The sequence below is a fragment of the Phyllobates terribilis genome, unplaced genomic scaffold, assembly GCF_046119375.1.
Source record: "Phyllobates terribilis strain yellow unplaced genomic scaffold, ASM4611937v1 Scaffold_4__5_contigs__length_816908805, whole genome shotgun sequence".
Taxonomy (NCBI): Eukaryota; Metazoa; Chordata; class Amphibia; order Anura; family Dendrobatidae; genus Phyllobates; species Phyllobates terribilis.
This window is the reverse complement of record NW_027362764.1, coordinates 480,867,892-480,880,903: the sequence shown is the minus strand read 5'-3', so window position 1 is coordinate 480,880,903 and position 13,012 is coordinate 480,867,892. Positions and strand designations below refer to the sequence as shown.

Genomic DNA, 13,012 nt, shown 5'->3' with positions numbered 1-13,012 from the left:
GTGGAACAGAATAAAAAAAACAATTCCTGAATTGTTGGTTTTTGTTTATTCTGCCTCCCAAAAATCGGAATAGAAAGCGATCAAAAAATGTCACATGCCTGAAAATGGCACCAATAAAAACGTCAACTCATCCCGCAAAAAACAAGCCATCACATGACTCTGTCTGCCAAAATTATAGCTCTCAAAATATGGCGATGCTAAAACTAGATTTTACAAAAAATGCGTCTTTTAGTGTGTGACAGCTGTCAATCATAAAAACCCCATATGATTCTGGTATCGCTGTAATCGCACCGACCCGAAGAATAAAGTTGTCTAATCACTTATACTGCACGAGGAACGGCGTAAAAAATAAACTCTGGGGTTAGGGTTGTGCTAGGGTTAGGGTTGTGCTGGGGTTAGGGTTGGGCTAGGGTTAGGGTTGGGCTAGGGTTAGGGCTGGGGTTGAGGTTAGGGTTGGAGTTAGGGTTGTGATGGGGTTGGGATTTTTTTCAAAAGTAAGAAAAAAAGATGACGATATGGCGACTAGTGTTGAGTGCAAGTGCTCGCTACTTGAGTTTGCATCGGGTGCTCTGGTATGCATTGAGTATCGTGGGTAGTTGAGTGACATGCTCGAGTCTTCGCCCCATATGCTTCGCAGCCAAAAAAACTTTGCGGGGATTGCCTGCCATGCACGTGCGATCCCCGCATGTTTTTTTTTGGGTGTCTAATAACCGTGAAACATGGGGCAGGGACTCGAGCATGTCACTCGAGCACACGTAGTACATGGTGCATACCTGAGTACCCGATGCAAACTCAAGTAACGAGCACTTGCGCTCAAGACTAATGACAACTTATTCAATATGATGACCTAATGTTATCAAATTCTGTGTTGTGCCTCTGGGTTCAAAATGTTCACTATAACCCTTGATAAAATCCTTGAGGGGTCTAGTTTCCAAAATGGGGTCACTTGTGAGGGGTTTTCACTGTTTAGGCACACAGGGGCTCTCCAAATGCGACATGGTGTCCGCTAACAAATTGAATGGAAAATCGGCTCAAATTGTTAGCGGACACCATGTTGCGTTTGGAGAGCCCCTGTGTGCCTAAACATTGGAGCTCCCCCACAAGTGATCCCATTTTGGAAACTAGACCCCCCAAGGCACCTATCTAGATGCATAGTGAGCACTTGGAACCCCCAGGTGCTTCACAAATTGATTCGTAAAAATGAAAAAGTGGAAAAGAAAACACTTTTTTATTTTTATGGATTAATTTGTGAAGCACCTGGGGCTTCCAAGTGCTCACTATGCATCTAGATAGGTGCCTTGGGGGGTGTAGTTTCCAAAATGGGGTCACTTGTGGGGGAGCTCCAATGTTTAGACACACAGGGGCTTTCCAAACGCGACATGGTTCCAATTTGTTAGCGAACACCATGTTGCGTTTGGAGAGCCCCTGTGTGCCTAAACATTGGAGCTCCCCCACAAGTGACCCCATTTTGGAAACTAGATCCCCCAAGGCACCTATCTAGATGCATAGTGAGCACTTGGAACCCCCAGGTGCTTCACAAATTGATTCGTAAAAATGAAAAAGTGGAAAAGAAAACACTGTTTTATTTTTACAGATTAATTTGTGAAGCACCTGGGGGTTCCAAGTGCTCACTATGCATCTAGATAGGTGCCTTGGGGGGGTCTAGTTTCCAAAATGGGGTCACTTGTGGCGGAGCTCCAATGTTTAGGCACACAGGGGCTTTCCAAACGCAACATGGGGTCCGCTAACAATTTGAGCCGATTTTCCATTCAATTTGTTAGCGGACACCATATCGCGTTAGGAAAGCCCCTGTGTGTCTAAACATTGGAGCTCCCCACAAGTGACCCTATTTTGGAAACTAGACCCCCCAAGGCACCTATCTAGATGCATAGTGAGCACTTGGAACCCCCAGGTGCTTCACAAATTAATCCGTAAAAATAAAAAAGTGGTTTTTTTTCCACTTTTTCATTTTTACGAATCAATTTGTGAAGCACCTGGGGGTTTGAAGTGCTCACTATGTATCTAGATAGGTGCCTTGGGGGGTCTAGTTTCTAAAATGGGGTCACTTGTGGGGGAGCTCCAATGTTTAGGCACACAGGGGCTCTCCAAACGCAACATGGTGTCCGCTAACAACTTGAGCCGATTTTCCATTCAATTTGTTAGCGGACACCATGTCGCATTTGGAGAGCCCCTGTGTGTCTAAACATTGGAGCTCCCCCACAAGTGACCCCATTTTGGAAACTAGACCCCCAAAGGCACCTATCTAGATGCATAGTGAGCACTTGGAACCCCCAGGTGCTTCACAAATTGATTCGTAAAAAGTAAAAAGTGGAAAAAAAAATACTTTTTCATTTTTGCGGATTAATTTGTGAAGCACCTGGGGGTTCAAAATGCTCACCACCCATCGAGATAAGTTCCCAGGGGGGTCTAGTTTCCAAAATGGGGTCACTTGTGGGGGGTTTCCACTGTTTAGGCACATCAGGGGCTCTCCAAACGCAACATGGCGTCCGCTAATTATTCAAGCAAATTTTACAATCGAAAATTCAACTGGCGCTTCTTCCCTTCCGAGCCCTGCCGTGCACCCAAACAGTGGTTTTTCCCAACATATGGGGTATCTGCGTGCCCAGGGGAAATTGCACAACAAATTTTGGGGTCCATTTTTTCATGTTATCCCTGCGAAAATAAAAAAAATTGGGTCTAAATAACATTTTTGTGAAAAAAGTTAAATGTTAATTTTTTTCTACCACATTCCAAAAATTCCTGTGAAGCACCTGAAGGGTTAATAAAGTTCTTGAATGTGGTTTTGAGCACCTTGAGGGGTGCAGTTTTTAGAATGGTGTCACTTTTGGGTATTTTCTGTCATAAAGACCTCTCAAAGTGACTTCAAATGTGATGTGGTCCCTAGAAAAATGGTTTTGTAAATTTTGTTGGAAAAATGATAAATCGCTGGTCAACTTTTAACCCTTATAGCTCCATAACAAAAAAAAAATTTGGTTCCAAAATTGTGCTGATGTAAAGTAAACATGTGGGAAATGTTATTTATTAACTATTTTGTGTGACATATCTCTCTTATTTAAGGGCATAAAGATTAAAATTTTGAAAATTGCAAAACTTTCAAAATTTTTGCCAAATTTCTGTTTTTTTCACAAATAAACGCATGTGATATCGAAGAAATTTTACCACAATCATGAAGTACAATATGTCACGAAAAAACAGTCTCAGAATCAGGGGAATCTGTTGAAGCGTTCCAGAGTAATTACCTCATAAAGTGACAGTGGTCAGAATTGTAAAAATTGGCCTGGTCATTAACGTGCAAACCACCTTGGGTTGTAAAGGGGTTAAAAGAACTGGTAGAATTGCAGCATATAAAACAAATTTTACTCAAAACTAAAGCACCTACAAAAGTAAGTGACACATCGCTCAAATCATGGTCTCGGCCCCTACATTATATTGCTCTCAAATGGGGGAAGCAAAAACTTGGTCACAGATTCCCTTGATAGTTTTATGCTGTGTATTGTATGAGTTGATCTGCCTGTCATACTGGACTATATTTTGCCTTTGACCATGCAGTTGACCTGAATCAATGCAGTTCCACAATTTAGTGTTTCCACAGTTTAGTGTTAACATACGGATTTGTCAGATTTGCACATTTTACTGCTTATGAAAATACTGCACTTTCCCATACTGCACATGCAACTCACTTAGTCAATAAGACTTGTTATTCCTTATCTGAAGTTGGTCATCTAAGATCCATGAATTATGAAATATTCAGGTATCTGTAATCCATAATATTCTCTTTATTTCTATAGATTACCTGGAAGTTGAGAACGTAGAGCTGTTCAAGCAGCAATATGAAAAAAATAAGAGAGAACATCACACAAATAGGTACTTCAATAACAAACTGATCATACGGCGTGGGCAAACCTTCAGTATTAGAATCGACTTTAATCGCCCATATAATCCAGAGAAAGACCAATTTTGGCTGGAATATCTTATTGGTAAGTAACTTTTGTGGAATTTTTCTGATATTTATATTCTGGTTTTACAATTTAGTGTAATCTATAATTGGAGTGGCACTGTTCGGAAAAAAGCCAAAGTGGCTAATGTACTTTACTAAGCATAGATACCTCTTTGTTCAAAGCTCCGACATTAATCTAATTATTACATCATCAATGCGGGAGAGATCCTTTAATAGAAACCAGGTTTACTTGGAGACCTCTGTACCACTGGGTCTGTATTATAGCATTCACCTGACTATAAACAACAAATGTCTTAGTTGTTGATAATTCGTTAAAGGTTTTGCTATAATGGGTTTTGCTTATGTGCATCAAAAAGAATAATGTTTCCATCTGTTTCCATCAATTTCAATATCTGGATAATCGAGAGAATATCTTTTAATTATCCCCTTTTAAAACGGCAGTATAACTGATTAAAAACCAAACACAATCAGAACCGGCTCCAGGTTTCTGTGCCACATTGAGCCCCTCTTCACTTTCTATTTTTCTTCTTTGCCTGCCAAGAGCTAGACCTTCTTTAATATTGTGTGGTGCTGTAGTTTTTATTGGTACTATTTTGGGGTCCATACAACCTTCTAATCTCTTTTTATTCCATTCTTTTGGGAGATTCAGTTATTCAGAAACAGCAATTCTGCCAAATGGATTTGATCTATTTTTGTTTTGGCATTCACTGTATGGGATAAATATTTTAATATTTTATTAGTTCTGACATAATTTTTTTTATTTTTTAGGTTTTATTTACATTCCAGAAAAAGGAGGAGAGGTGACTTAAAATACTCTATATTCATAGGTTCCCTTTAACAAAAAATAAACATATCAGTAGATTTATGTTGTTCAAACCATCGGCAGCGTGAATCAGAGCCTGGCTGTATGATTGAAAACATAGTTTGAAAAGTCGAGTGACCTAGTGAGCCTAGTGACTATAGGGATAGTCAAGTCTAGTCCAGAGCCATATAGCTTCTCCGAGCTCCACTCCTGGTGACGTTTTAATCAACTAGAGTCGTCGGGGTCGGGGCAATGCCTGTCTTGTCTCATCTTTGCCTGTAGTTATTGTCTGACTGTTCAAACTACTCTGAAAGGAGAAAAAACACCCCAGCCTGCAATCATTCAGCCAGATTCTGATACATGCTGCCAATGATTTGGACAACATGAATTAACTGATAGTTTCCCTTTAATATATTTAATTTTTAATTAGTTCCCCTAGGGAACATAAACCTACCATCGCTTATACAATACACTGCAATACTATAATATTGCAGTGTATTGTTAAATTATCATTCTCCTAGGTAGACTAGCCGCAGGAAGGCTGATGTTTAGCGATGATGGAGCACTAAAATGATTGAGTGCTTGGTACTCGAATCGAGCAGGTCGGACGCTTGGACTTGTTCTACTCGAGTGCTGAGTATAATGGAAGTCAATGGGAAACTCGAGCATTTTTCCAGAAGACACTAACAGGAGGGTTGGGGAGGCAGGAAAATCCCTGAAATGGATGGGAACAACGCTCAAATGGAATGGGAACAGCACGGGGAAGATGCCTGGACACATCTCTGACTCCCAGGTCACTGCTGGGAACAATGTTGTCAGAGTATTACTCCATTTTTACAGACTGACAAAAAAACATACAAAATCGAAGATTAAATGGATTTTACAGGAAAAAATGATGAGAAACCTTCTTTCCCGTATAATGACTTGTATATAAGGCAAAATTAAAAAGATAAAAAAACCTCCCCCTTAGGCCAGATGGCCACAATCAGTAATACTAGCGTTCTGGATGCAGAGTATTTTCGCTGCGTCCAAAATGTTGCATAGTACAGTACAAGCATAGTGGATGGGATTAATAGAAATCTCATGTCCACTGCACTTCTTTTTTATGCTGGGTAAACTCACAGCATGTCAAGTTCTCTCAGTTCAAGTTCTTCTCAGTCTTCTGTGCAGAATTTCTCCATAGACTTGAATGAGATGTTGTAAATCCGCAGTTAAAAAAAAAGCACATGCGTTGTAAGTGTGTTTACACCGGTGTTTTTAATCTGGTTTTATTAAATAATTTAAAAAAATGATGTTGAGCCCCCCTCCCCCCCAGTTTTGTTAACCCACCAAGGTAAAGCAGACAGCTGCGAGCTTAAATTATCAGGCTCGGAAGGTCAATGATTATTGGGCCCTTCCCAGACTAAAAATACAAGCCTGTAGCCACCCAAGAATTGGCGCATCATATGAGATGCACCAATTCTGGCGCTTTGCCTGGATATTCCTGATTGACCTGGTGCAGTGACAATCAGGGTAATGGTAGTTGGGGTTGATGACAGCTGTGATTTGTCAAAAATCACAGTTGCGATCAACCCCTGGGTTTAGTAATGGAGAGGTGTCTATCAGACACCCCCATTACTAACCCGGTAATAAAAAATAAAAACACACACACAAAAAACACTTTATTTGAATAAAGACTTCCCCACACTATTTCTCGTTCAACAAAAAAAATCCCATGCAGTTCCGTAAGTAATCCAACGAATCTGAAGTGGTACAAAAAAAGATACCGGAAAGACAGATAAAGACAGAAATAAAGAGAATAGACAGTCCCTCGTTCACCAATTTATTACCCAAAATACTGCCACACAGGTTCGATGTAGTCCACGTTCTTCAAAACTGTCTCCAGCATCTGTGAATAGTAGTAAAGTGACCGCTGTTCACAGGTGCCGGGTAGTGACTACGATGCTCATCAGAGTCTCACTGCGCTCAGCAATACCCGGTGACGATGATGAGTGTTGACGTCACACTGCTGGGCTCTCACTTCCTCCAAATGTATGTGATACTTCTGAAGGTGGGGAGTGTGAAGCCAAAGCTGACTGGTCTCAGGACTTACGTGATGTAACAATGTCATGTGAGCCCCTGGGGAGACAGTGCTGACACTGCTGGAACGGGGCCAGCATGAGAGGTGAGTATAGAGTGAGTTTAGATTACAAAATTGTGCTTACAGGTTTTCTTTAATGTGTTCATGTTTACATAGACACACACATTCTCTAATACACTCATATAAATTCAGACTATATTGTACAAACACGCTAATTACATACACGCAGTATATACATACTGTAGGAAAGCAGGAGACAAGGTCCTGGATGGCAAATACTGTATGTGTCAGCAAGGTGGTTTGCCTCGGTAAAGAAAAGTCTGTATTAGTAACACTAGGTTACTGAGAGCGTTTTAATTTGACTTGATTTTGGGTCTGGGATTTGGGAAAAAACAAAAAGAGTCTGGGTGGAAAAAGTTGTCCCATAATTCAGCCTAAGGTTTACAGTCCTAATAACAGCAGCTGGATTAGCTCAGCGGAGTGGAGTTTGGGCTGGAACTGAACAGAGGTGTTTGTTTGGTGAACGCGTTTAAAACTGCTTTAGCTGATACTGCCTGGAATACAGAGATTGGTGAGGCTGCTACATTTACTGGACTTGTTTCTCAATTGGATAGAGATCTAGAGTCAACACCTTGAACTCTCTCATGTTCATCACACCATTCCTGAAGATCTGGCCTAACATTGGCTAAAGTTAAAACAACACATGCACTAGAAAATATTCCAAGTCTAGTTCTCATTTCTTGCCGCTTGTTCATTTGCCTCTAAAATTACTTGAGGCAGTCTGACCTCTAGTATTTCTTATTCTAATTCCCACAATGTTTTACCATAAATCAGTAGATGAGATACTATTTCTACAAGTACATTTTGTTTAATCACTAGTGATTACTTTGTCTAGAGTGCAGAGCTGTCACGTATTGAATTGCAAAATCTATATATAAAATTATGTTTCGAATCAAGCAGTAAAATGAAACATATTAAATTAACTTATATAAGTGACTAATGCGGCCAGCAACCTATTATTACAGAGCTAAAGATTAGTAATAATATCTCTGTTGAAAATAGTAGGCCTAATAATGACAACAGGAAAATTGTGTGATTAGATTTGATAATGTAACCATCAATCTCTGTTCTAATGGCGAGATGCCACAAACGTCCATAAATAATCCTAAGGCTTGTGTTCTTCAGCTCTAGTCTTAATGGTATACATAGTATCTACATAAATCTTACAAACAGAAGAACACAACACAGCAGATCTATTAAGAATGTATGTATCAGCGGAGCCAGAAAAAAAATCATTACAAACTACTTAGTCATTGGTTGACACCCAAAATGCAAGAGGCTTTTCTGAAAAGAGAAGATTCTGTGGTTGTCTTTTTTGTAAGTTTTGTTTTGACTGAAGCAATACTTTGTAATATGAGTCTTGTGAAATGCATTGCAATATAAGCTTTAGTAGATAGATGCCCTTAGTGATATTTTAGAACTTAACTCCATCAGTACCGACCAGCCTGCCATATTCTTGGGAAAACCTACACTGTCTAAAAATAAATTAACCTGTGAAGGCTGCTGGAAAAATGAACGTTCAGTAATAGACTTATATTAGTTCCATGGTTCATGCTGTGCGTTGGAGCAGTTTGCAGATACAGACAAACTAAATAGACTCTCTGATTTAGAAAACGATTGTCAAACACTTTGTTAATGGAAGGGATTTCCTCACTTCTGACCTCCACCACTTATAATGCGTAAAAAGCTGCTACAATGGGCATCTCTGTCTCCGGAGGATCTTGCATATACAGCATTGCACAAACATCAATGTCTGCTGTAGTGATTCTGTAATGGAATGTAACACCTTCTACCAGTTTCCCACACAGTTCACAGATTATGGCTCAGGGCTCCAAAGGCAGGATTTCTCAATCAGCCTATTTTCAGTGGACTTTCTTAAAAAAAATCGATTGTCAAACACAGATGTCAACTTTAAAATAGCCACCAATTAAAGAGTTGCCGGAAAGCGGATGGGACTTTAAAGGAAACCTTATATGTATGGCAGCATGTTATAAAGCAGAAGGAACTGAACAGATTGATATGTAGTGTTCTAAGAAAAGATTACTTTTAATCTATTTTAATTCCTGCTCATTCTGGACTTAAGAGTCCAATGGGTGATGCTAATCACTGACTGACAGTTATATGTGGCACCCTGCTGTTCACAGGTACCACAGGACCCAAAAGGGTGCATGGACGGACTTCTCCACAAGAGGCCCTCATTACATACAAACACCTCCACCCTTCCACCTCATACCACCAGAGGGAGCCCGTTAGGGATGTATATGGAGGGTGGAGCCAGGCAGTTCAATCAGACAGAGTCAGAGAGTCTGAGAGCGTGCTGGCGCTGAGACCAGTGAAGACGCAGACCGTCTGCTGCTGTATTGAGGGCCCTGAGTGTGGCCGCAGGCAAGAGGAGGAAGGAAAGAGGAGTTAAGGGGGCAGAGGAGCATCATAGGCTCACCCCCAAGTACACAAACCGGACACCGGGTCCGCGCCTACAGGGTCCCTTTATACCCAGTAGGGATCACCAGCATACCAGGAGGACAACAAGTCCCCGGCCGACCTGAAGCTAAACCCATTACAGGACCAGGAACCACGAAGGCCCCGGCGCCCAGGGATAGTGGTTGCTAGTGGAAGGTCCTACTACCAAGCGACAGGTGAAGGAACAGCATGACACATAAGCTAGGTCCAGTTGCAGGCTGGCCAGGACCTTAGAGAGGGGGAGACATGGACCAGGAGGCCCTATACCCGCTCACTGGGGAGTAGTTCTGAAGTGCACCCTTCCTACCTAGTACCCTGGACCGTACCTGACATCCGCACCAGTAAAGGTATTGAAGCAAATCCCCTGTCTCTGTCAGTTACTCCTGCTGCGCCATCCTGACTGCACTACAAGCCCCAGCATCACCACCCACCATCAAACTCTACACTGCCCTGAGGCCCGCTCCACCTGTGGGGAGCTGTTCCATCCTAGCTGCCTATCAACTGCCTCAGAGGTCTGCAGCAGTGCTGGTACAAATTACCAGAAACCACAGGTGGAGTCACGATTGAACTACAAATCCCATATAAACTATCCCCTTTTTGTTGACCACCCTGGGCCACGGACAGGGCCAGCCACTGTGACATATCCCCCCCAGCATCCATAGGCCCGGCTGCCGAGTAAACCACGGCCCTGGGGGCGCATCATATACTTGTATACACTCTTACTCTAAAATTGAGGTTGTAATTCTCTAGTAAAAATTACAAGTTCTAGTAAATATTTTCCCAAATAATTATATGTAATCTCCCCCTGATTTACACACGTGGTCAAAATTGTTGGTACCCCTCATTTAATGAAAGAAAAACCCACAATGGTCATAAAAATTAATTGAATCTAACAAAAGTAATAATAAATTAAAAATCTATGAAAAGGAACAAATGAAAGTCAGTCATTGCTTTTCAACCATGCTTCCACAGAATTAAAAAAAAAATTAAACTCATGAAATAGGCCTGGACAGAAATGATGGTACCCCTGAAAATAATGTGACCAAAGGGACATGTTAAATCAAGTTGTGTCCACTAATTAGCATCACAGGTGTCTACAATGTTGTAATCAGTCAGTGGGCCTGTGTATAGGGCTACAGATACTCACTGTGCTGTTTGGTAACATGGTGTGTACCACACTCAACATAGACCAGAGGAAGCAAAGGTAAGAGTTGTCTCAGGAGATTAGAAAGAAAATTATAGACAAGCATGTTAAAGGTAAAGGTTATAAGACCATCTCCAAGCAGCTTGATGTTCCTGTGACTACAGTTGCGTATATTATTCAGAAATTTAAGATCGATGGGACTGTAGCCAACCTCCCTGGAGTGGCCGCAGGAGGAAAATTGATGACAAATCAAAGCGACGGATAATACGAATGGTAACAAAAGAGCCCAGGATAACTTCTAAAGAGATTAATGGTGAACTTGAAGCTCAAGGAACATCAGTGTCAGATCGCACCATCTGTCGTTGTTTGAGCCAAAGTTGACTTCATGGGAGACGACCAAGGAGAACAACATTGTTGAAAAAAAATCATAAAAAATCCAGACTCGAAATTGCCAAACTACATGTTGACAAGCCACAAAGCTTCTGGGAGAATGTCCTATGGACAGATGAGACAAAAATGGAAGTTTTTGGCAGGGCACATCAGCTCTATGTTCACAGACTGAAAAATGAAGCATATCAAGATAAGAACACTGTCCCTACTGTGAAACATGGAGGAAGCTCTGGTATGTTCTGTGGCTGCTTTGCTGCATCTGGCACAGGGTGTCTTGAATCTGTGCAGGGTACAATGAAATCTCAAGACCATCAAGGGATTCTAGAGAGAAATGTGCTGCCCATTGTCAGAAAGCTTGGTCTCAGTCACAGGTCATGGGTCTTGCAACAGGATAATGACTCAAAACACACAGCTAAAAACACCCAAGAATGGCTAAGAAGAAAATATTGGACTATTCTGAAGTGGCCTTCTATGAGCCCTGACCTAAATCCTATTGAGCATCTTTGGAAAGAACTGAAACATGCAGTCTGGTAAAGGCAACCTTCAAACACGAGACAACTGGAGCAGTTTGCTCAGGAGAAATGGGGCAAAATACCTGTAAAGAGGTACAGAAGCCTCATTGACAGTTACAGGAATTGTTTGATTGCAGTGATTGCCTCAAAAGGTTGTTCAACAAAATATCAAGTTAAGAGTACCATCATTTCTGTCCAAGCCTATTTCATGAGTTTAATTTAAAAAAAATTCTGTGGAAGCAGGGTTGAAAAGCAATGACTGACTTTAATTTGTTCATTATCATAGATTTTTAATTTATTATTACTTTTGTCAGATTCAAGTTATTTCTGTGACCATTGTAGGTTTTTCTTTCATTAAATGAGGAGTACCAACAATTCTGACCACTTGTGTATAACACACTAACCATAGATATGTCTACATGACAAGTTCCCTTTAAAATTTTGCCCATAGGCTCAGTTACATTTTAAAAAAAACAACTGAGCTTTACTTACCATCACTGGGTTCAGCGCAGCATCCTTGTCACTGCTCTGGTGTCTGTTGATCAGCTGCAGGGATGACATCACATGGATAATGCTGTAACTCATGACTGAGCTCAGCAGCTTGTGACATCTAGTCATGTACTAATGTTATATCCCTCATCCTATGCCACATTGTACAGCATTTCAGCCTGTCACTTTAGATCAAGTATTTTCCAAAGAACTTTTTGGCTCCAATTCATCAAAGCAATTTCACCAGAGGCCTGACGTTTTCATGCCAGTTTCTCCCAGCTCCGCTAAAATGCAGGTACGAAGGCAGGGTGGGGGCATGATACCACAGCTCGTCTAATTCATGATGATATATGACATTCCCTATACCAGAAATTTTACTCCAGTCCCCAAGTAGAGTAAGATTTGTGGTGAGGTGCATGGAGGCACAAGCCAATTGTAAGACGCTCTTCGTTCATGATGAGGCATGCACCTTTCATGGACCGTGAGCATCTGACTCCAACATGATCCCTCATCAAGACTGGCGAGAAAATCGCCACTGTTGATGAATTGGAGTCTATGTGTATCTGCTCTTTTAGTTGAAAAAAAAAGATATATTAACCTACATATATATCGCTTTTTCCTTATCCCTTCTTAATAGAAATTCACAAAGATTTGAACTATCCTTTTCTTAGCCCCATTCGATCTTGAGTTTATAGCGTGATATATATCATGCTGTTGTGAGGGTCTAGTAAGTGGCTGGGCAGAGGATTTCCACCGCAAAAGTGGGCAGTGCCCTGGTCCGGCAGCCATGGAGCACTGCACTGGATGCTGAACCACGGTTGTTTGAATCTTTTTGTTCATCTTTGTTTCCTAGGTGTCCTATTTTCACATCGATGCTGCCATGAGTGCCTAATTAACACAGAGACCTATACACACTGTTCACAGTATATGTGAATGTCAATTAGTCACAAATTTCATCCTTAATTAATTATGAATAAATCCCTCCAAAAATATATAATGTATTTCCACAATTAAAAGGTGTCCTGACTCCTGTTACATGGTGGGGGGCCGAGACCCTTTTTCCATAGAGGAAGTCACAACGGCACATGCGCCACGA

The 13,012-nt window shown here is 41.2% G+C and overlaps 1 protein-coding gene across 1 annotated transcript in view; it reads left to right on the top strand.

The window, feature by feature from the left end:
- F13A1 (coagulation factor XIII A chain) overlaps positions 1-13,012 on the top strand; it is a 392,887-nt gene that overhangs the window by 19,617 nt on the left and 360,258 nt on the right. The window contains exon 3 of the mRNA XM_073678719.1: positions 3,810-3,998. Within this exon, the coding sequence (XP_073534820.1) occupies positions 3,810-3,998 (189 nt within the window). The remainder of the gene's footprint in view (positions 1-3,809; positions 3,999-13,012) is intronic.